Below are 26,895 nucleotides of genomic sequence, written 5' to 3'. Positions count from 1 at the left end.
GGATTAATATTTTTATCTTTTAATTGATTGTCCAAATTACACCGCACAAATTGCAAGTTCATTGTCCGCGGTGTTTTTTGAACTAATAAGCCGTGTGTAGCCAAACCCACCAAATACATATTTTCAGAATTTTTATCCGCGATAACTGTTCAATAGTTATTATACGATTAGAGTCTCTAACCTATAATTTAGAGGTAAAAGTCAGCTTTATTGTATTAGAAAACACTGCATCACCTATTAATGTGTGTCCGATAATTTCAGGTGTCGCCGGCTGAACTACGGGCGAGGGCTTCGCCGACGGACGCGGTGACGACCAGTCACCGGCGCAGTGACGGCAAGCTGGACTTGCAGTCAGCCAACAGCAGCGTGTGCGGCGGTGACGATCCTGAGGACCTGACCGTGAACTCGTCGGGTCACCACCATCACAGCCACCACAATAACAACAATAACCATCACCACCAGCAGTACGGCAACAACAACAACAACAACAACAACAACCAACAGCGGTACAGCGACTCGCAACAACAGCAACTGTTGCAGCAGCAGCAGCACCTTCTCCACAACAGCGGCGGTGGCAAGTTTCCGACGGCCCTAGACTTGATCGACAATTACGCGCGTGCTGGAGGCGGTGGAGGCAGCGGCGGAGGCGCCCTATCGCCGTTCCTGCCGGCGTTCGCGGCTTGCGGCAAAGACCTGCCACCGGGCGACAGCAAGATCTCGCCGTACAACAACAAGGCGTTCCTGGACTCGTACCTCAAGGCGCTGGTCGAGACCAACCCGCCGCTGTTCTACGCGTCCAAGATCGCCGGCGACATGATCAAGCATGAGATCGCGCCCGACGACGCGGATTACTCGTCTGCGTCCGACGAGGACGACATTGACGAAGACGACATCGACGAGGACGTCGATGAGGACGTCGGTGACGAGGACGACGACGACCGCCGTCGTCCGCGCGGCCAAAGCGAAGGCAGCGCAGCCGCCGGTAGCGTCAACGACTCGCCGCTGCCTCTGCAGGCCGGCAAGAACTGATCGGGTACGACCGCCCCCCCCCCCCTACAATCTCGTGGCATCCACACCGCCGCCGTTCAACGGTGTGCGAGAGCGACGAAACAAAATTGTAAAAAAAATCAAAAAAAAAAAAAAATTATATAGGACTTAGGCCTTTTAGTTTCGAGTTGTATATTAAATAAACACGCGATTCGTCGTCTGCAATGCGAGAGAGACAGAGTGAGAGAGAGATAACGACAGGAGATAGTACGTATTTAAAATATTATTGTAATATTATTATAATTATTATTATTATTATTAATGCATAATATGATATAATAGCTATACAGTGTAGCTGCAGACTGTTAAGTCGTATGTATGATGAGTTCGCGGACGGAACTACCTGTACCGTAAGATCTAAAATTTATTTTTTTAAAGACATTGTGAATATATATTATACATACGTCATCGCAAATTCTCGGAGGACAATAATTTCTAATATTATTATACTTACTAAGCGAAAACTATCATGAAACACGGTATAACTTTTTTTGATTCAATGCCACACAAGACAACGTAGGTAGATCGATTTTCTGATCCGGTTTTTTTTTTTATTATTATTATTATTATTATTGATCTATTTTTTTTACGTTTTTATTTATTTACGACTAGTCATTAAATTGTTTAACAGTCCAAAATAACAGTTCAAACACGTTTGTTCCTAAATGTTTTTATCAGACTTTAAAAAAAAAAAAACTTTTTTCTTTTCGTTCGTGCCATAGTATATAATATACACCTATATATAATAGAATAATATTTACGAAACCTTTTACGGTTTGAACTCTCTCTAATATTATAGTATACCATATCATTCCTCTTCAACTACCTCAATCGTAGATATTAAAATGTGTTATTTTTGGTGACGCCAAATAATAAATCGATCATAACCTCTTATCGCAAGACTTGAATTTATTATTACATAAATATATTTTTTTTTTGGTTTTTAAATAACATGCCATATTAACTCGTTAGTTAAAAGTAGGTACCTCCTAATTATAAACCAGTATTAATAAAAACAAATTTAGTGATGCTGTAAACTTATAAAGTTTTTTGAAAAAAAGTAGCACCATTATTGAAAAAACTCATCCCCTATGAATTTTCATTTTTTGAAATTATTTATTAACTTATTTTTTTTTTCGTCTTATTAAACACAATTATTTCGTGTTGATCCTGTGTTTCAAGGATGCATTTCAATGATAAAAATTGCTAACAGTATAGCCTGATGACTTCCTCATTTCATATGTGTTCAACAACAATATAATAATATTTATATAAGATAAATGATTTCATTATGAGACTCGAAATATATACCTATGCAAACGCATCATCTTTAATTAAATAAAAAAATCGTATAATTTTATAATATTGTTCTATAGAACTTAAAATATTATGTTTTATATATACAACTTAAACAAACGATTAAATAATAATACATGTATATATTAATTTTTAATATATGCAAACAATTATAAGGCTCAATGTATATAATATCGTGTTTTATTGAATTATTATTTTTAATTATATTTTACACGTTTAAAAAAAAAAAAATAGAGTACAAATCAAAGTGCAAAATTAGTGTTAGTTTTTTTCAAGCGGTTAACAAACGATAGCCGAGTTTGAAATTAAATAAAAAATCTAAACTAATTGGGTTTCTTTTTACTACGTTATAAGTACAATTTAAATAATAATTAATAATCTTATCAAATATAGTCAATACAACTTAAAGTACAAACATAAATGTTATTTTTACTATTAAAATTATTTTAATGCGTGTTATTACTGTATACATAGTTTTTAAATGTTTTAAATAATGTATGTATCAGACATCTGAACAAAGATATTGTATTATTTTATTATTTCTTTATCTCCCTCAGTCAAACCCAAGTGCAATAATAATTTGACATAATAATATCTATATTATTTTATTGTTAACAAAAAAAAAAAAAAACAAATAAACAATTTTAAAGTTCAGCATCTTGGTTATATGAATGTTATATGTATTTCTGTATATCATTCATTTATTTTTATTTATTATTTATATTACTTTAATTTTAATTTTTTTTTTTTTTTTTTTTTTTGATTATTAATTGACACTAGTCACTGATTTCTTTCATGCCACTCATGACTCATCAAACAAAATAATAAAACAGCTTGTTGACCAATGAAGTAATATTATAAAATATTTACTTACAAACTTAAGTTATTAATATTATGTTTTTTTTTTTTTTTTTTTATTAAGGTCGTGGTCATTTTTCCTAATTAGACTGACGAAAGGAAAGACTGATGACACTTTATGTATTTTTTTATTTTTATGTCTTACATTGAAAAATCTGAAGTGCCTCGCATTATTAATTATGTTAGTAGATAGGTGGTTGGGCACAAACTGAACAAATTTTTCCATGTATACATAACCGTTTCTCATTATTATATTATATTTTTTTCATTTTAATTTACCTCAAAAATATACTATAAATAAAAGACTACCATAAATTAAAGCATATACAATTTATATATTTTAAAAACAATACGTCAAATAAGACTTATTATAAATTAAATAAAAAATAAAATAATGTGTAAACCATTTAAACTGAATAGATAAAAATTTAATAATATATTTTTAAAATCTCTAAGTTTTATTTCTATCATACACAATTAACCAAGAAGTAGGACAATGATTGATTAATATTTGAGTTATTTAATTTTTTAAACCCTCCCCATTTTTTTTTATACATAACACATTTTTGTACAGATTTATATAAACCTTCAAGATTTGATTGAAATGTAGGAAAATATTTATTCAAACCGATTACAATGTTATTATATAACGTAGACTGGTGCTTTAATAATGAATTGAAATCTATAATTATTATTAATATTATACTCAGCTCACAATGTAAAATTAAACCAAGATTTTTGTTTTAAGACTCAGTGGAATGAGTGTTTTATTTTGACATATTATGTATATACAATTTTTATTATTTTTTTGTTAATCAAAATTTAGACCCGGTAATTATTATAGTACAAACATTTTAACATTTAAGTTAGATAGTACCATATTTAATTTTAGTTATTAAGATTTGTTATGCATAAAATAATGTCAATGATTTTTTTCTTTTGTAAACCTGAATAAGTAATTATTTTTATGTTGATCAAGTGCCATATATTTGAAAATATTGTAATCATAATTCGATGAATATTAAAAGGAATAATCAAATGGAACACATGTACCTGTAATCAATGTGTCTATAAATTTTATAACTGTCATCTATTAAAGTATGAACCAATAACTTTTGATTCTAATAAATTTAATATTATGGTTTCCAAAATAAAAAAAAAAACTGTTAGAACAAGCGATCACAAGCAAACTATCACATTTATAGTTTTATTTTCATTAAAACAACTGTCAATTATCACGCTATGATATGTAAAAGATTACATCTGAGATTTGGCCGAGTTTTAAAGATTTTGCATGTCAAGTTCTCACACTTGAAACCAAATCTCTGTGAAATTAGACTTGTTGGTTCATATTTAGTGTATATTAGTATTTAAGACATACAAATTATTGTGAAACATTTATGATCACACAATGTAAAGTGCTCTTCTAAAAATAATTATTTTGTTTTTTGTTTTTTTACACGCCACCACATAATTATTAATCTTTTAAATATATTTGCTGCATTGAATATTTTGCTTTTTGAGTTGCAATATTTTTTTTTTAAAAACAGATCTGCTCTGCTCAATTTGTTAATATTGTTTATTTTTAATAATTGACTATTTTTTTCTAATTACAGTTATAATTTTTAATTGTATGGTTTCTTATAATTAATATTATTTTTTATTATTATTATTATTTTTTTTAAGGCCTTTTACTTAAAAACAAATATAATACGATTAAGGAAAACAATGTACAAACAATAATAATTTCAAAGCGGAGACCAGTAGTTATAAAATGATAATCATAATGAAATTGACAATGTTATGTTGTATTGGTTTTGTAAATTTTAATGTTAACATTTGTTTACTTGTCAATAACAGTACCAGTCAATGTTCCTAATTATTTTTATGTATTTTATTATTCGGTTTTTTTTCAACGTACAATTCGATGCTTACTGAGTTCTTGTTGTCTTATAAAAAGCCTGCTGACCACTGTTTTGTTACATTTTCTTTGTTCGAATTCCATCAGATAGAATGATCGTTGTTTCTTATTGTATGCAATTGATAACTATTGTATTTAAAAATATTGAGTTTTCTTTAACGAAAGAAACGTTCAGTGGGTAGGGGGATGGGGTTCTGATTGACACCTTTGGTTCACTTGTACACACGTGTATGTTCGTAGTGGTGGCTATTTGTTCGACTATTTTGATTGATACCATCCCTCTTTAAAAATTGTCAAAATAATTTTAACATCGGGTGATACTACCATTGGTTGTTACCTGACCCCAATGTGTAGATTTACAGGGCAATAATAAAATAACTAGGTTAACCACCATTATCACGTCTCCTCCTCACCACCATGGTCATATTTGAATAATCGCTTTGTCGTAAATGTGTATGTGTCTGTGTCTATGTGTGTGTGTGTGTGTATTTGAAATAGTTATCCAAAATAATTTTTTTGATTATTTTACTTATGAAAAAAAGAATTTAAAAAAAAAAAAACAAATAGTAAATTATTATATAGCGTGTCATGTGTTGTATAAAGTTTGAATAGCCAATAAAAAAAAATTGTTTTAGTAGTATTCCCTTACTTATTATTATTAAGAAATTTTTTAATATTACGCACACACATTATTGTTGTATACTTGTACATTACATAATATTATATTAGATACCTACGACACATACTGTCATAGTTATTTATTTAATAATTACTTTTGCATTGTACCTGTTGTATGTTACTCTCTGTTTATGCGTTCTGTGGCCGCTTTTATTGGTTTTAGCCTCATACTCACCATACCACAGTGTCAAATTTTTAAATTTGTTTGAAGTTTTTATTGAACATTGACTAAATTTTTTTATTCTATTTATTATTATTGTTTAACAAAAAACGTACCGGTCAATGCCATTTTGTTGAGCAGCAGTTTGTTTTTAAGTTAAAATTGGTAATTATATTGTTTTATTATGTCATGAAAAAAGACAAATAAAAATTGTTTTTCTAAGTGCCTTTAAATGTACTAATGTACCTGTGTGTGTGTGTTTGCGTGTTTGTGTGTGTACACTAAGTACCTACTACTTATTTAAAAAAATCAGTGCAGGTAGTGAGCACCCTTTAAACTGTTTTTTTTTCTTATTTTTATATTTTATTATTATTATCATTATTATTATTATTATTATTATTATTATTATTATTATTATTATTATTATTATTTATGTTTTAGTTCAGATCAAACTGATATAATATAATGCACAATATTATTCGCCTTTGTTCAGAAAATAATAATTATTAAAATATACAATAGATGTTAGCAAAAATCGAATTTAAATGTTGTTTGAAAATGAAATAAATATCTTCATACGCTATAATATTATTATGTAATAATTATTTATATATTATTGTCCTAGAGAGCATTATGTTTTAAAGTAACATTTTATTGTTATAAATAACGTAAAAAAAATTAAATTAAAAGAAAATGTGTGTACTTTGTGTAAAACATGTAGATAGTTAAAAAAATAGTAATGTGCAATTGATTTCAGCAGTTAATAATAATAAAACAAATTTAATTTAAATTTAAACCGACTTTTATTTATTTGTTGTTTGTCTTTTAGATATAACCATATTTGCCAAATCCATTTAGTGTTGTTTAAAATACCTAAAAAAAATTACAATGAATGCTTCAATATTTGAATAGAAAAGATATTTCAAATTGCAACAATTCGGTCGATGGTTTCGCAATATGTCCATAATTTTGAACAATCTTCTGTAATACCCCGAGAGTCTGAAAAAAAGATTTAACTTCTCCTATATCTTTTGAAACAGGATATTTATGTACATACTCAATTTCCATTGACCCATTCATCAATTATTCGATGGCTTAAATAGATAACATCTTTTCTTAAGGACTTGCATTTCAACGGTTGAAGTCTAAGATTATATTGTCTAAGCCTATCAAAAATATCTGTAAAACCTTTAACGTATACGATTATATAACCAAGGTAGATGAATGTTTTTAATCCGTTTGATTCTGAAAGTACCTAATTTATTCATAAGTCACTGAAAATTCCAAAGTTCATCTTTTAATCGTATGGCACTAGTTGGGCTATCATGAGTTTAGATAATCCCAACGTCTACATATCTACACTGTCAATGTCTACATGATCTACTATATACTTGGGATTTTAGAGGTTCTTGTATTTGTATAGCTAGAATAATCCCTTCATTTAACTCTTGGTTGGCCAACTTGTCAAATTATATAGCCGGATCTGAATAGGCTTTTGTGGTGTCTCAATACAAAATATAAAAATACCTACTATGGATTGCATCTGCCGTGAGATAGTTTTCACATTCATATTCAGTGAAATTTTGTTTGACAACAAAATACTTGAATAATCCTGGTACTAGATTTGATGCAGAGACGGAAACCACAAATACACGGTTGGAGGATCTTTAAGTATTAATTCCTTTAGTCAAAAGCTTATTAACTCCTCTTATCATACTTCATGTGATACAATAGTCAAAATGGACGATTTGAATTTCGGTATTACATAAAGTCTGTATAAAATGTTCTGTAATCCCTTTAGCTTATAAAATGGTATACCAAAACTTCATCTCTAATTGTGGATATTTTAAATAGATCTAAGTCACTTCCTGAATAGAGCCAGAATTTGATATTTTCCTGTTTTCTCCACTGCTTATATTTACGCGGAAGGTGGATTTTCTAGTGGTTATCGTGCAGTAGTATTCAAGATGATCCGGCAAATGAGATGATGGAATTTTTTGAGACTTCCGGTCAGTCACCATCTTTGGAGAGTTTGTTGAATTTTGAGTTGTGGCTGATGAATTTGAATATCATTTTGATGTAATGTCTTTTAGTTTCTTACATTTTTCCTTGGTTTAAATACAAATAATTGTATTAATAGTTGCCTATTAAGTGTTTTGAGATGTATCACCATCGTTTAGTTTGGGTTGTTTTAAAATCTAAAAGGGGCGTTAAGTAAAAAAGGTTAGGAAACACTGAATTAGATAGTAGAATAAAATAAATCGATAATTATTGGTAATACTTATACCTACCTATCATTAGTGTAATGTATTTACAGTTAGCGTTAGCATTGTGATAGATTATGAACATATTCAAATTGTTGTATTTGAATGTCACTATTATTAAAGAGTAAGAATAATAAATTTACGAGTACAAATTCTATGCAAACTATAAATAGGCATTAACTTACAAATATGGAATAGGATATTTATAAATTATAAATTACTAAAACAGGTGCTGTTTTAAATTTAAATGTTTAAAAGATATTCTGTAAGTACAAAACTAATGTATAACAAGAGATAAATGGATATCGATTTAATAATTTACTACTTCCTATGATCTACAGTTGAGTTTGACAAAAAAATTATAATAGCTCCTCTAAATTTTCCTGAATGACAGGCCTTTTTTAATTGTAGGTTAATTGGCTTTGGAGGCCAGTCATTCCTTCCCTCCCTTTTGCTGGAGCATTAGAATTTTTTAAACATGTTAACGTGTAGCAATACTTTTGTATTTAAATATGTACTTGATTTTTAAATTTAAATTAATTATTTATTAGTCTGGTGATTATTTTTTTAGAACTCAAATATTTGATATTGAAACATTATCATCAATCAATAGTTAGATATAAGTAAACATAATGGCGCCAACATTTTAAAAAAGCATTCAAGGTTCTATGTATTCACTCCCCCCTTTATTAAAAGATTATTAAGTGTCTAAAGGTTTTAATCATTCTTTGTAGTACCATCATAACTAAGATTAGGAATACTTATGATTTAATGATGTTTTCATATTATTATTCTTTTTATGTGCATGACATAGCAGACCAAGTTAAAAAATAATTTTCCATGACATTGAATTTTATTTTGAATATTTAGAGGATTAAAATAAATAAGTGTGTATTATGAAAATAATACTAAATGAGCTCTAATTTTGAAAAAAAACTAATTAATTGATAAATTTCAATAATATGCACCAATCACTGCTGCAGATAATTAACAAAGTTTTTCATCCTTTAAAAATGTTTAGTCTGATAACTAATCAATGTTAATCCACTAAAAAATAAAGTATGTAAAATTAACCAAAAATAATATTTAAATTGTTAAGACCTAGAATAGTTATTTTTAGAATTAAATCAAAAGTGAAATAATAAATAAGCAGCCATTAGGATAATGGATTACATTTTTATGCATTTTATAATATTCTATTTAATTGTTTTAAGGGCATAATTTTATATTTGTATCAATTTTTTTAGTTTCTAAGTTTTTTTTTTTTGGGGGGGGGGGAAGAAATTCATATACATCCTTACATAGTCATAACTCTAGCATAATATACATAATTAGAACATCAGTAATCAAGCTAAACAAAATCGGAGAAATAATTAACCCTGTATCAAAAAACGATAAAAATTGTACAGATACATCTAAATATTCTAAATGATCAATGACAAGATGAAAACATATTGATAAATGCTCTATACTTGAATTCTCCATCATTCAATAAGTTTTATTAAACAAAATTTTGAATTCATTTTTGTTTCCAAGAAAATAATTAATTATCAACAAAATTTGATCACAATTTTAATGGAGTGACCAGAACTTTAAACAAATTTCAATGATTGCTACGTCATTACAATAATATTTTTCTTCAGTTCACATAAAACAATTTTACCAATCATTATAAGAAAACAATCAGATGGATAGAAAAATTTGAATCTTATTTTACAATTAAACCTGTAATTTTCTTGGGGTTTAATTATATATAATGTATTATAATTTATAGATTTGTATATTTTTTGGCTTCACCTCTACTTATGGGCATTGGCTTTGTTAAAGGTAGAATAAAATTAGTACTGAAAAAAGAGAAATATCTAGAACTGGAATATCAATGCTAATACTGACATTGAAACTGCGTTAATACCTAAAAGTTTCCTTGACATTGTTTTCAAACCTACAATTTTTCTGGTTTTGAACTTCGATTTATATGTTTAACTAGATATTCCAACCTATTTTGTATAGTAGTATAATACTATAGAATATACCATAAGTTTTTTAGCTCGTCTATTTTGATGTTTGAATATTTTATTAGGGTCAACACATATTATAATATACTGAATGATTTTTAAGCATTGTGTGTTTTCTTTTGTTTCTTTTTTTCTGTTTTATCAACATTTAGGATGGTAAAAATTCTTCAATTTTCGACATCAGCTTTTTCTCTAGTAGAAAAGTGAATTTAATTTGTACTTTTGAGAGGTCGTAAAAATTTAAAATTCCCTTAGTTTTTGAAGACATCTTAAAAAAAACAACAATTTTCACACTAAACCAATATAAAAAAAAAAATTATATTTTTTTAAATGTAACTTATGTACCAATAACTGTTAATACTTGAAGTTGGGCACATAGGCACATTGGGGAGATAAAAATGTCTAGTATTTATTCTTCAAAAGTGCCAGGAAAAAAAAATAAAAAATAAAAAGAATAAATGGGAATTTTTGATATTGGTGTAACTCTATAACAAATAATTATAGACACAAAGTTTTCACTGAATGTTTACATTGGCATTTCTTATACTTGATAAAATTTTCAAAGTATTTAAAATCTTTTTAAGTTATTTATATTCAATTTTTTTAGTTTTTTTTTTTTTTATTATTATAAATGTCAATAAAATTTTGTTTGTTGTGTAAAAAAGCTTAAAAACTAAATACAATGCACCTAACTAATTTATTTTTAAGATGGTGGTTAAAATTATTAAAAATAGATAGGTAGTCACAATTTAAATTATTAGCACTTAAATTTTGAATTTTTATGTTAAAAACCACCAACATTTTCAAATTATTTTGAGTTAGAAATTCATAAATATTTATCTTATTAAGTCTAAGAATTGAAATTTGAATACAAGATTCTGTATAAGTTTGTCTACTTTTATCAAATAAAAATTTTCTACCAAAAATCAAAAAATTACATTTTTGGATTTCTCTTGTAGGTACTGATATTCTTATTTTGTTGTTATTAAAAACTAATAACTAGAAACTTGAAATTAACACCATATGTTTATTTTATCAATTCCCGGATTCCTATACTTGATAAAATAAATAACTGTTCATGATGAAATTTTGACAAAATTTATTAAATTGAATATTTACAAACTATTTAGTTTCTAAAAATTTATGAAATGTTCAACTTTTATAGCCAAAGATGGAAAATTTAAAACAATGTTTCACGTATGTAGTTAATTCTGTGACTAAAAAAAAATCTAAAAACTATACCTACAGATAAAATTTTATCAAGTGTTTTTTTAAGTTCAAATTTGGACGAAATTACATATTAAACAACCAATAATCATAATTTTAATTATATTGTTGTAATTTAAAAATATTATTTGCAGATAGTTGTAATTAAGTGTTTAAATGTGAAATATCTGACATAATAGTTATCCCCGCCATATACATATTATATATTATTATTATTATTAATATATTGTTTTACCAATGATTTATGTCAGAGATTACTAAAAATTCTTGATCTTACCATTAAAAATAAATAAATTGTAAAATGTCTGCGGGCCCAATAAAGTTCTAATTTCTACAACCACATTTATTTTGGTTGACATTTGGACTTTTAGTGACTTCTGATTTAGATAGATTCTAATAGGTGTCTGTTAAAGAGCACTTTTGGGCTTAGACTCATTTGAAGAGTTCAGTTATGTATGATCCTTAATTAATTATTTTTTTATTTTTAATCAAATTTAAAGTTATATACAACTATTAATGGAACATTTTATTTTTCATTAAAATAATACAACATAACTTTTGTTTGATTAAAACCATAAAATATTAATAATACATAAGTACAGAAAAAAAAATATACATATAAAAACTCCACAATATAATTCAAGGTTAAGGTATTTAAATATTATTTAAAAAAAAAGTATTGTAACAAATCATCTCTTAAATAAATAACAAACATTTTATACTTGTTTATAAATTAGAATATCATAATAAAATTAATATATAACTATCAAAAAGTAGGTACCTACCTCATAACAATTTTTGTAATACTTATGTAAAAATGAAATATAAAATCACAAAAATGTGAGTTTTTTTTTTTGGATAAAAACTTATATAAAAATAATTCAAAGTAACTTATAATATTTGAATCAAAACAAAAACATCAAATACTTTTATAATATATTAATATGTAAGATAATACTGGAGTAACCTTTAAAACTGTACTGATAAAAAACTTAATCTTCATAAAAGTAATTTAAAACTGTGCTGTATAAATATCAACAAATATTCTGAACATAAAAATCTTGAATTTGATAACTGAAATATTGTATTTAAATCATAGATTAAAAGAAAATACTATCTTTGAACGAAAATAGGTTCACAATTGTGTTTATTTTTCAAACTTTTGCGGCTTTGACTTATTGTATCTTGAAACACTATACTTAAGCCATCCAACTACAATTTTCTCAAATTCAAAATCTGTATTTATTTGTGGATCATAACATTTTTGCAAAATTCCTATAAATATTAAATGCATTCAAGAAATTGAGATAAAATGACCTCTGATAAATAAAAAAAAATTGCTTTACTTCTTATAATCTTAATCAAACATGTATCACGAATTGTAGTTAATTTTCCTTTTCCTCTACCAGACCATGAACATTTTGTTGCATATTCATCAGTGATAAATCTTGACAAAACACGTATTACATGATTTTTAAAAGAACTGCCACCAATTGTTTTAATATACATTTCCTATTATTAACAAGAAAGTTAAACTATTAAATTCTAAATTAATATATTTTACATAAAAACAAAAACATCTTACTAGTTTAAGCCCAAAGTCAAGTTCGTTCCCTAATATACATTCTTCTATATGTTTTAATTCATCTGGACTGTTAATTGGAAACTTTTCTAAAAACTGTGCATCTACATTTTTGGATACTGGTAAATTCATTTTAACAAAAAGTTGTTCCAAATCTTCCAATTTTGACAATACTTGGCTTAACATAAATTTTAAATTTATTCCACCATTGAAAATTCCATATAATAAGTTTTTTATCTCCAAGTCTATGTGCAAAATAAAAAATGATCAATCATAAGCAACTAACATAATATTGACTATAATTCAAGATATATTTATTTAACATAATACATAAATAATTTATGTATAAATAAAATATATATGTAACACAAACAAAGTTTAGATTTTAAGAGAAAAAAAACTATGTTTACTATTTAAATGAGTGGAATCATCATTATGAGTGTCAATTGACTCAGGAGTATCCATTATCGGCTCTTGTCCAGTTTTCATCTCTTCATTAGGCAGATTAATATTCTAAGTTAACATAGTACAAACATATTGTAAATATGTAGATTTAATTAAAAGAACAACTTCAAAATTAGTAAAATTTAAAAATGTATATCAATGAAAAGTCATTATTAGGTATTAAGGGAAACCTCTAAATCCGAACATTCTCGGTCATTGTAATTTTGTCTACTATTTGGAAGTGCCCACTTTTCATACCAACTGTTTTTAACCTTTTCACTGCCCACACTATTTAACCTCTCCAAAATATTTATTTTTTTATTTTTTTATGTTTTTATTTCATTCTATATGTTTTAACTTTTCAAATGAAAAAAACTTTTCTATATGATCTAATTATTTAAGTTTAACACAATAAAAGCCAGAATTACATAAAAGTTGTATGATTATCTACAAATGATAATATTATAAAATAAAGTAATGTAATAGTAGTTTGGAACAGTGAAAAGGATAAAGAAAGTACATTTACTATATTTACAGTCAATGAAATGTGCTTAGTGATTGATCATCACCTAGTATACAGTTTTTACAATTAGTATTTATTTAAATAGTAATAAAATAATTACTATTGATAGAGGAAAATTTGTTAGTTTATGGTTATATAACCAATTTTGTCAAAATTTGAACTTAAATTCTCTTAAAAATAAATGTAACTTTACATGCATTTTTGTTTAAGTATCTTTTTAATATTTTTTAACAGCTATTACAGCTTATGAGGAATATTGTATTTAGTTTTTTAAGCATTCTGATAGATTTAAAAAAAAAAAATTAAAATTAATGTAAAATGTTTTATACGTATAATAGGTAACTCGAAACGATCAAAATATTTTGAAAATTTAATTTTGATTAAATAATGATACAAAAGAAAAAAAAATGCTAAATGGAAATTTGTGAATAGGTGATGGGTATAATATTTTAATGAATAAAAAATTTAACTTCATTCTATTATAAAAAATTCTAGTTAACTTTTTATTTCTTATAGGTAGGAAAACTTATAATAGATTGTTGTAAATCCGACCCTCGATCTAACTTTAAAACCTTAAATACCAACTAATTCTTTTATCACTAAACACTCGTTATTTCAAAGTTTCAAGTTGTTAAAAAACCAATGTTTTTAATAAAAAATTATATTTTCAAATATTTTTTATCCTTATAATTTTAGATTCTGAACGAAGTGATGAATGTATTGATTTTACAAAGATGTGTGTTTTTTTTTTTTTTTTTGTTTTTGTGTGTACAGCATAACTAATCGAAATAATGCTTCAATTTCAAACTTTGGGGGTGGTTTCCGATGTAAAATTGAAGATCCTTGGTGCATTATAGAGGTCAAAAGTAAACATTTTCGAACAGTTTTCAAAAAAATCGAGAAAAAAAAATGACAGAAAAACTGGAATTTTTACACAAAACCAGTTTTCGACCAAATTGATTTTCAAAAAGTTTTGACTTTTTTTGAGGTATTTATAGACAACTATAATTTTCAATTTTTTTGAAAAATTTTTTTTAAGTGTTGATAAAATTTTTTTGGCCCTATAAAAAAATATTTGTAAAGTGTTGTGACTTTTAATTTACATTAACCACCTATAAGGAACCTATTAAAATATTACTTGTTTAAGTTTTTATGACTGAAAATCGTTTTTATTGACAATAATTCAAAAAATTACTAATCAAAATCAAAATTTTTTAAGCCAATACTTGAAGTTATTCAAAAAGTTCTTTTAGAAACATTTGAGGAAAATGTCATCTATTGTTATTTTTCTGTCTAACGTCACTATTTGTGATATACTCCAATTTTTGATATCAGTGTCTTTCTGATAAAAGAGTAACTATAGTTTTTGAAAGATAGTATTTTTAGATTATATTTTTTAAGATAGTAATTTTATTCCTTGTTTTATTCTAAGTTGATTGTATTTTTTTGGTTTAAGATAAAAAGTAAAACATGATAAAATGACTTTTAAAGTTATTTATAGTTAAGAATTTAGATTGTATAAAATATAATAAATATATAAATATAATTTTATATAATCTGTGGTTATGAAGCTATAAGAAATTTTGTAAAAAAATTTTAAAATACAATTCAAGGTTTCTTAAAAGTTTTTTAAGTAACAGTATTATTATTGATTTTACAATGATGTATGTTTTTTTGAAGGTCTGTCATCACATTTTGGAGGAAAAATAATGCTTTGATTTTCGACTTCAATCCCTCTTTGAAAAAGAAAATTCATATAGTTGGTACTTTGGGGATCAGAAGTAAAATATTGCAAGTAGTTTTAAAAAGTGTCAGGAAAGGGGACAAACCCCAAAATAGTAACAAAAAAAATGGGAATTTTACGCCTCATTAGTTTTTGGCAAAATCAATTTTTTTATTTTGCTGTAACTCAAAAACGAATCATTGTAAATACTAGAATATTTCACCAAATTTTTATATTAAGCTTATCTATTTACGATTAAATTTTGGATTTTTAAGTTTTTTATTTTTGAATGTCTGTGAAAAAAATTTGTCTATCAAAAATATTTTAAAATTTAATACAACAATTATAATAAGTTGTTATTATCGTAATAAAAAAATAATAAAAAAATCATTAGTCACAATGTTCTCCATAACATTTTCTTCAATTAACTGTAAGAAGAAAACTCCAGAGTCAAAATAAAAATCATTTGTGAGCGAATAAAAATATATCATAATTTAAATATAGGTACCTAGTATAATATATCCTAGACTGACAAATCATCTCTGTTCAGAATCGTTTTTCGTGTACGATAACACCTTTCATTAATTCAAATTTAACACATCTATAATATATATAGAGTGGTACCCACTTCTCTTTTTTATTCCAGGTACTTTTGAAAACTATTGGGAAGTTTTTTTACTTTAGACCCACCCGAGTAGAAAAATTCGAAGCATTTAAAATTAATACATTCATCGCTAAGCTCAGAATCTAAAACATATTAGTAACTAATATAGAACTGTTCTAGTATAGTGTAGATTTGATTTAAGTTGTTCGTAATATCAATAATTCCTTTTTTTAACAGAAGATTATTCAAGTGATACCTTTTTAATGTACTTTAAATACACTCCAATTTCATCATCTAAGCAGAGCTTTTCGATGTACAAAAATTAAACATTTATAATATTTCGTAATTTGAAATTTGAAATCAAAGTTTTTTTTAAATGTTTTAAAAAAATAATATTTTTAATTACCATCAACTAAAAGGTATTTATATTTATATAGAAAAGGTATATTAGGTTAGCACAATATAATTCAGTGTTTTTATGTGCATAAATGCATATTTATGCACATACTTTTAAACCCTAGCAATAATGAATACAAAGTTATAATCATCAACATTTAAAAAAAAAATCAATATATAAGAAAAAAAAATTATCAGGTACCTCTAATAATTGACTTGAAGAGCATGCATCAGTCAGCATATTAACATTCCTAGGTTGGGATAAGTTGCTCTTCTTAACCTTTTTTGTTGAAATCAGCGAAGTGTTTGGTAACGAAGATTCAACTAATATTACTAGGTGGTGCCAAGCTTGAATATAATCATCTTAAAAAAAAAAAAAAGTCATATTTGGTTGTAGGTACCTTATCCTATGTGCTATTTCAACTTAAAAAATAAACTATTTTCAAATATTTATTACACAGGCATTACTCAAATAGTATTAACCTAAAGCTAATTTAAAGACTTACCAAATAGTTTTTTGACTATAATTTGTATTCTAAATGTTAACCAAGTTGAATCTGGAGGGTCAGCTCTTATTGCAACTTCACTAGTCATCTTGTCCTGAGGTGGCCATTGGCAGTACATTTTGTTACTATCACCTTTTTTTACCAATAACCAATTCATAGGTATCACACAATATTCATAGGATTTTGGGAAGTAGGCACATACCCAAGACATCTAAGAAAAACGTATATTCAATTTTATGATTATTTAATAAATTATTAATTCAAAAAATCATTATTTAAAGTCATGTCAGATAATTTAACTCAAGAAATGTGTTTTATTAATTTATATTATTGGAAGATACCTATATTTTGTGTACAGGAAAGCTTTTTGTAAATCAAAGAAGTTTTATAAAGTTTAATTTGATAAACTATTACTGTCATTTGTTTTTGACAATAAATAAGCAGTTATAATAATTTATTATTATAAATTAATAATACTTTGTAGCCCGTTAAAAATCCTATCTCTTTTATGGTCCATAGTTCATACTGTGTGTTAAATTAGTTTCATGTGATGATGCTAGCAGTATATTTTTATACATAATGATAGATAGTGGTTAAAATATATTATAATCTTACAACGATATTCAATTTCGTATATCATTATGTAATTTTCTTCGTTTTTTCAAAATAATGTTGACAATTTAAATATTCAATGATATTTAGGCATAACACTTTCGAACTTAGCATATCTCTGCCCATATGTCTAATAAAATTATGTACCAAATTTTGTCGCAATCGGTCCAGCTGTTTAAGAATGTATATAGGACTAACAGATAATATATATATAACCATCACTAATAACACAGAACAATTAATAACCGTCACTAAAGCAACCATTAGTAGTATGTATTTGTATGTTCACAGCCAGCTTTTACGCGGTAAAAAAAATTGTTCAAAGGGAAATGTTCCACTCCGAGAACACAGATTTACCACGTAACACAATACGGTGATTACAATAAATTGTCCGTCTATTTGCCCCTTACACAAAAATATTTACCGCATCAACTATTTTTTATTAGATTTTCAGTTTTTTTAAATTTTTATAAAAAAAGTTTATTAAATAATTGTGTTCTTTACTTGAAATATTATTTTTATAAAATTTAGCGATATTTGATTGAAAAATTAAAAAAACAGAAAATCTAATAAAAAAATAGTTGATGCGGTAAATATTTTTGTGCAAGGGGCAAATATACGGTCAATTTTGTATAATCACCGTATTGTGTTACGCGGTAAATCAGTGTTCTCGGAGGGCACCATTTCCCATTGAACAATTTTTTTACCACGTAAAAGCTGACTGTGAACATACAAATACATACTACTACCATTTATAAATAAACAAAAATGTCCATCCTAAAAATAGCTGCTCTCGAGAGCACTTGTCTTGTTTGTTTAAATGGTTGCCTTTGACTACCAAAAAATATAAATATAATTTATTTTATTTTTTAATGGGCAGATGGCGCCACTTTAATTTTGTCACACCCTCATCATATTTCTCTAACCCAACAACTTTCTCAATTTTTTCATCCATAAGAACTGAGGTAAGAACTTTCTCCTGGCAATTACGACCCAAACAAAAAAAGAGTGATCGAAATTGGTTCAGTCATTCTCAATTGATGAATTGTTATACATTTTTGTTTCCATTTTTATATATATAGATAATATATATTTAATACAACAAGATAATAGTTTACATTTAATAATAAATAAAATGAATATCTATATGGGTAATAAGAAGTTAATGATTGGAGTAATTTAGGCATTTTTAACTAATGAACAACTGGTTATGACAAGGTATAAAACAATTTAGAACCAGAAAAATATATAAATAAAATTTTCCAATGCTTATTGTAGATAAAATTGGACATATTGGACTAGGGATCCCATATGTCCCGTATTTTATGGGATTGTCCCGTATTTGAAGGAAATGTCCTGGTGTCCCGACAAAAGTTTAAAAATAACTTTTTTGTCCCGTATTTTGGATAATCCGTCTCGTATGTACCTACCTTATTTTAAAAATTCATTTTTTTTATATCATTTGGCTTTTTAAATTTTAAATTATTGATAAACTATACTGTCTAATTCAAATGATAATAAATAAACATTGGATTATAAAAAAATCTGAAAAAAATTAAAATTATCTCTTATGATTTTTTTGTTGGTATTGGTATATTATTTTTATTATAATTTTATCAGAGGAAAGTGACCTAATATATTATGTTATAAATTAATAATGTATACAAATAAGTAAAACTAAATGTTTCTACATTATTAAAATTTTTATTTATTTTTTAATATAAATTTATCATAAGAAAGTCACCTTGATATATTTTGTTATAAATTAATAATTAATCATAATAATTTTTGTCTAAGTTCAATTTTTTGTTAAAATTTTACTAGGTATAGGAAAGTCACCATAATATATATTTTTAATTTTAATTATAATTTATATTTGTTTCTACTGTTTAATATTGTGTTTAACTTTATATTTTATAATATATTACTGAGTAAAATTAAATGTTACTTCTAGGCCAAATGGCTCAAATTTAATATGGGCATGGACCAGTTGCGCCTAAAACAAAATATGTATTGTAGGGTAAATATACCAATTGTGCGGCATACATTTATGGGTCATTGTACCAATTGCGCCTCTTATATTTTACGGTTAGTGTACCAATTGCACTTTTTATATTTTACTTAATATATTTCAAATAGAACATATTTAACAAAATAATTAACAATCACTTCTTATATCAATAAATACAAATCTGGCGAAATTAGCAGAAAATAATTTTTAAAGATTTTGTGTTATTATTATTATAAGAATGTTTAAATATGAATTATAATATTATTATGTACCTATTAATACTACCAAAAAATCATTTATGTGTTTATATATATTTTTATTATATTTATAATTACAATTTAATTTTGAATAATTGACGATCAAACGTGTTACTGATTAGTGTATCTATTAATTTACTTTTATTATATATATTTGTTTTGAATCATCATGTTATTATTATACCTGGTGGTGACCAAATTAATTATGTTATTGTAATTGCCATGTTATACTAATGATTATATTCTCCTTTCCTCGTGGTGAACAAATATGTATATTATTATGTACCTAAACTAACCAAATTATATTCTTCTAAATTGTAATGCCATGTTCAAATTAATATTTAAAAAAACTATTAGGTATTATTCTTATGGCAAGCAAAATTCAAATATCATGATTTCCAAACCATTACTCGCAAAACAATCAGTTAGTAACTCACTAATAAGTTTTCCTTAAGTAATGTAAAATCTATAGAGCGCAATTGGTATATCAACCCTAAAATGTTTTAAGCGCAATTGGTATATAAAAAGGACATATTAAGGGCAATTGGTGAACTCCCTTTAATATGTAAAATATGTTAATTGCTAACATAAGTCCCATCTCCACCTCCCTAAATTAACACCAATGCAAATGCAAATTACAAGTATTGAAGTATATAGATATGATTTTAAAAAAATTTCCCGTATTTTTAAAATATAAATCTGGGATCCCTATATTGGACAAGTCCTATATAGATTAATATCACAGAATGCTGTAGTATATTGTAGTGACGGATAATACGATGTTGTGATAAAATTTAGATGAACTTTCTTTAATATTATTATTATCACAGTATAATTACTATTAAAACTAACTATGGAAGTATTAAATAAAAATATTTAAACAAATTGACTTTCCTAACACAATGATAAGAGCAAAACAAGATAATTAATAATAATCCCATATTTTATAAATATTTATTAACCATGACTTTAAAAAAAAATGTTGTAATAGTTAATACCCATAGTCATTATTATTTTTTTTAAATGCCAAAAAGAAAATTTTAATGATCAACTGAAAAAATTATATAAATGTTTTGTTGAAGGTCGTTACATTGGCAAAGCTAAAATATATAATCTGTTTTCCAACAACTGACTTATATATTTGAAATTCATTGATGTTTAATATTTTTTCATTTTTGTCAGTCCTATGATTTAAGTTAAATTAGGTTCAGCTATGTATGATTTTAAGTTATAACACTTCCAAAAAAATAAAAAATTTAATCAATTACTTTATCAACAGCTATAGTCATTATACAGGTCATTATTAATAAATAGGGTTTGGAAGTTATAGGAACAAAAAAAAGCAAAATATGCATGAAAAAATGTGAAATAAGCAAAACTAATTTATTTATTTATTAAAAGTATGTTACTTATTTATTAATATGCACGAAAAAAATTCTAAAAACATATATTTAAAAAAATTGCATTATTTAAAACTCTTATATATATATAAAACAAAATAAAAAAATATGGCGCGTTACTGGTTGACGTTTGAGATTATATTGAATTGAAAAAATAGTTAAATAAATATATGTTCATTATTTGTGAAATACGAAATAAATATATGCTAAATAATACCAGTTAAGTTGTTTTTCACGTTATTGGCATTGTGTTATGTAACATTATTCAAGAATGAAAAGAAATTAATTTCTGTAGAAAATATTAAATATGCATACAAATATGCAAAAATCAATAAAAATCGTCAAAATATACACCTTTTCTCTAAAATTATAAAAATATGTAAAATATGCATTTTTAATTTTCAATTTTAATAAACTCAGCAATGTAAAGCTCGGATTTATAGTTTGGTCTGCTATAATTCGCAACATATAGAACAAGGAGAGAACAATATGCAACTCCTATAACCTTCAATAACATTAATTGAATTTTAATAAAAGTAATGTGTACTTCAGTTAATATAATTAACTATAATATAATATGATAGGTAAATGACAATAATCATCAGACCACATGATATTTTGTTATAATATAACAAAACATATTCTATTCTTTAATATTGTAGTATAGCTTGTTAACAGAGCTTACTACACTGGGTCTGGGTGTAACAGAAAGACCTGACAAAAAAAAAATAAATAAAAATTTTTGCTAATTTAATGTATGACAAAAATTGTTAATATTATTTAAAACGTAAATAATTTAAGAAATATCATTATGTTAGCAAATTCTCAAAAGTTATATTTTTAAAAAAAGTTATTACGTTCCAAATTAATTTAATCAAAAAAATATTGAACTTTAAAAAATTTTTAAAAATAAACTACTTGACTCAGATAAATCTTTTTACCATCAAAATTTTATAATAAGATTCACAAATAGTCTATTTTGAATTTATCCAAAAAAATTGTTATAAAATTTAATTTTTTTTTATTTTCAGTACTAAATAATAAACATAAAAATAATTGATCATACATGAAGCGCAAGGTCACTTTATGAACAATAAAAAATAAAAATATTAATTTGAACTAAAGTTATTCCAAAAGTTAAGAAAGTTAAGAAAATATGTATACTATAATAGTTATTAATATAAATAAAAACAATACATTTATTGTAGCATTAATTTATTTAATCAAATTAAAAATTATTATTTGATATCATTAAAAATCTTAAACATTTAACTATAATGACCTAACATCAATGAATAAGTTTTTAAAGTTACGATTGGTACGTTATTAGTTAATTGTAATATGATACTGGTATATTATATGTATTAAATATATTTATTTAGGTATTATATAGATATTATATATAACAGTTTTAATGAATACATACTGTTGTAGATATTTCAAATTTATATATTTGAATGAGTGAAAAAGCTAGTGTTTCATTAATAAAATTACATTTTAAAACCATACATTTGCACTTAATACTACCAAGCCGTCAGCGTTTTAATTATCATTTAAATTATTAATTGTGAAAATATCAAACTTTAAACTGCCAATAGGTTAGATAAAATAGTTCTTTTATAATACATTTATCATATAATGATTTTTACTAATTTCATATTTATTTTAGATGATAAAAGTAATTTTAGAAAGTCAGCTATTCAAGTACTTGCAAACCCTTCTAAACCAAAAATCTCACAATTTTCAAAAAACCAACAAATGGATAATCCCCATTAAAATCTTCAGTAACTCTTCATCTGGTAAATAATTAATTAATTCAAAAAGTATAAACCTATTATTCATGTTTTTAGCACATATTACTTATTATTTCTAAATAGCATAAACCTAATATTAATCACAGATACTAGAATTCTAAAACCAAAATCAAGCATAAAGCTATTGCTAATAGTATTCTATCAAAATATGATATTGCATGAACTAATCTAAATAGTATGATATTTTTAAAGATAATTATATGTTATTATGTTGTACCTATTACATGTATTGTCCCACTTTTAATATTAACATATAATTATGCACGCTAACACATTAATGTACAGTAATTTCAATACATTTTAGAATAAACTGATAAGTAACTGACTATTATCTAACTAAAAGATAATAACATAATAATATGTTCTTCTTTCTTTGGCATTTACAACTTTTTAATATTATACCTATAGAGATGAACATTTTTGGCTATTTTTAATATTCTACGTATCCAAAATATACATACTAACTTTAAACTTAAAATAATGTACACAATCAAGGAGAGAACATGAGTAATGTTCTTACCTGCAAGTTTTAATAAAAGGTAATTGTTTTAACCTAATTTTAAAATCAACAAACACAAAATAATTAGAACTGCTGAACACAGTTTAGTCCATTTGTAATTTGTATAAAAGAAACAATACATGCAGGTGTGTCATCTTTTTGAGTTCTTTGTTAAATTTTTACAACTTAGGTGTATATACAAGTTTTTTTTAAATTTATTAGTTATTTTTGCGAGCAGCATTGGAACAAATTCACTTTACCACGCCCCTCATGAATTTCTAAATTTTTTTTTTTGAAGACGTGTTTTTCAACGCTGAATTTTTGTGCGGAAACCATTATTTTGGAAGTTATAGCCTTCCAAAGTTTGCGATTTTACACTAATACGCATGCCCTCAACACCAATTGCGCTCAATTTTAATTGGACTACATTCTATATTTATATCAATATCGCTGTTTTCTAACTATCTCATTAAAACCTACTAAATTGTTAGTTAAATTATCTTAATGTATAAACGTAAATTCACAAACTTTGGAGGGCTTTAACTTCCAAAATAATGGTTTTCGCAAAAAAAAATTCAAACAATTCCTAAATCAGTATAAAAAAAACCCGTTTTTGAAAAAAATATTTATGAAATTCGTGAGGGGAGTGGTAAAGTGCATTTTAGTCGCAGCATCCAGTGTCTTATAAAGTTTAACAAATAATAACATTTCATGCAATATTATTTTATTTAATCTTCTGACTCAAATTCACACACCTTATTTTCTTGTAGTTGTTAATTATTATTAATTTTAAATTACCTACCTAATTTTTTAGTTTAATTTTTATTTCATTGTTTCTAAGAGATTGTAGTGTTGATTGATTCATGGTTTATAAAATTTTTCGATTTTTTTTTTCGCAAACCTATGTATTTTAACGAGTCTTAAACGATTGTGTAAAAATAAATTTGCGGAAACCATTAGTTTTGAAGTTATAGACCTACGTAATTCACGATTTTCGGTTTTTTACTCAGGCGCGTGACGGGATATTTTCGATTTGCGGAGCAGAGCGACTGCACCGAGGAGCAAAACGTATAATCACTATTCACTGCACATATTACGCGACATAACTTACTCTGTGATCTACTCGAGGTGGTGTTGCATAGCAAGTATAGGGATATATTTTTGTTTACATTGAAAACCATACTTTGGCACCATCATTTTTAAAACGTTAATTTACCTTAGGTTTCAAAAAAAAAAAGTAAAAATTTCGTGTGGCCACTACACTAGATTATAAACTAGTGTATAATTTCAAAGCTAATGATTTCCGCAAATTTATTTTTACACCGTCGTTTAATGCTCGTTAAAATACACGGGTTTCCGAAAAAAAAAAAAATCGAAAAATTCGAGCGGCCGCAAAACTAGACTCGTTCCTGTATTTTTTGTCACGTGCAAATCGTCGTGTATGGTACTCACCTTTTTCACATCAGTCATTTTGACCGTTCGTGCAGCAGTGGCGATCCTGATGAAACGATGAGATGAATACAACCGGATTGGAAAAGCGGAAAACCGTTTCGAACAAACGTATTTGACGTTTAATTTTAAATGACTGCGAAGACGCGGACGGAACGGTAGTACGGTACTCGATTGCCGCCACGAAAATGTGATCGTCGCGACGCGCATACACGTGGGATCGGATAGCGTTCAGCGAAAGCGATTGTGCCGGGCGGGACGGGTACTCGCGGTGCGTCGCGACGGCGGGCGGCGGTATTTTCGTGCTGTTATTCCCGAACAATTGTTATTAATAGATGTTTGCCGTCAGTATAACACTATCATAGCGCGATTCCGATATTGTTATCGTCAACACCGTTTTGAAGAGAGCGCAAAACGGTAAAAACGCGAATGATCGACTACATATTATTATCGTTTAATATATCGCAACAAATAATAAATGTGCCGCGTGCCGCGTCTCACCACTCTAATAATATTAACAATTTATTATATCCGATGAGATAAGTACAAGCGTTTGGAAATTATTGACGATGTTGTAGTGTCTAGGCTCTAGAGGCCTATATTACGATTATTACCTCGATACGATGATTTCAATCGCTAAAGATAATATTCTTTTCTTATGTGGGCAGTCCAAAGTGTGTTTATGCGTTTAGAACACTGATCAGACAATAATAATTTTCATATACTTTATTATAGTTTTGTTTTTCATAGTATTTAAAACTATCAGAATAAATCTCGTAAAATTCGTTCTTTGCCCGGGATGCGTCGCAAACTCGGTTTTTATATTAATAATTAATATCCACACAATGACGAGACAACATATTGAATTAAAAATCTCTCTTTTTTTTTGAATACATAAATTTAATATGAACAAAGTTAAAAGTAAAAATAGTAAAAAATTGCATTTAGCAATATGTACTTTCACGTAAAACACAGCAGTCAGCAGTGTACTCTTCAGCTCTATGACGGCTAAATATTTTATCAACACTATCACTATTCACTATATTGTTGTTAAATAATATTTTTTTTGTATTCTGATTTTGACATTTACGATTATCATAATTTTTACTATAATAGTATAATGATAATTGTATAAAAAAAAGTAATGCATTGAACTCAAAATTGTTATTTAAAAAAAATTCGTTATTTAGTAATTATTTAGTAATCTTCGTTGAATTGCGTTGAAATCTCCATATTATACGATACAGCTTTAACGATATTTTATAAATTTGAGATTTCTCATGATTGTTCAGTTGTATTGTGTACCTATTAAACTATTATGGTATTACCTATAATATGTTAGGAATAGTTTGGTTAAAATTATACTTCCGCGGTATCAGCGTTTATAATGTATAATATGCAGCAAGCTAGTTGGTGTCGTTTTCGTTAACGTTGGAGATTCGATAACGTTATTGTCTGTCTTTGTTTAAGAATACGTAACAGTGGTATTTGTTGTCTCCGTCTTACCAGTGCGTAATATAGCAAATCTACGCTCAGCAGAACACTTGTAGCTCCTTTAGTTTAAAAATGACAGTGAATCGACCTGTTA

General features: G+C 26.3%; 2 protein-coding genes across 3 annotated transcripts in view; one reads left to right on the top strand and one right to left on the bottom strand.

Moving 5' to 3' along the window:
• Positions 1-6,777, top strand: part of LOC107169527 (protein abrupt-like) — a 32,403-nt gene extending 25,626 nt beyond the window's left edge. For both annotated transcript variants that reach the window (XM_089218156.1, XM_089218157.1), the window contains exon 8: positions 262-6,777. In XM_089218156.1, coding sequence (XP_089074282.1) covers positions 262-1,029 — 768 coding nt within the window. In that variant the 3' untranslated portion in view covers positions 1,030-6,777. The remainder of the gene's footprint in view (positions 1-261) is intronic.
• Positions 6,778-11,992: 5,215 nt separating this feature from the next.
• On the bottom strand, positions 11,993-25,567 carry LOC107169528 (uncharacterized). Its single transcript, XM_089218155.1, has 7 exons — positions 25,311-25,567; positions 17,266-17,476; positions 16,962-17,122; positions 13,480-13,582; positions 13,073-13,314; positions 12,834-12,999; positions 11,993-12,762 (listed from the first exon to the last, which is right to left on the bottom strand). The coding sequence occupies exons 1-7, from the start codon at positions 25,515-25,517 to the stop codon at positions 12,635-12,637; spliced, it is 1,218 nt and encodes a 405-aa protein (XP_089074281.1). The 5' UTR covers positions 25,518-25,567; the 3' UTR covers positions 11,993-12,634.
• Between the last annotated feature and the right edge of the window lie 1,328 nt (positions 25,568-26,895).

The sequence above is a fragment of the Diuraphis noxia genome, unplaced genomic scaffold (assembly GCF_037042655.1).
Source record: "Diuraphis noxia isolate RWA-SAM2 unplaced genomic scaffold, SU_Dnox_SAM2 contig0001, whole genome shotgun sequence".
NCBI lineage: Eukaryota > Metazoa > Arthropoda > Insecta > Hemiptera > Aphididae > Diuraphis > Diuraphis noxia.
This window is presented reverse-complemented; position numbering and strand designations above follow the sequence as displayed.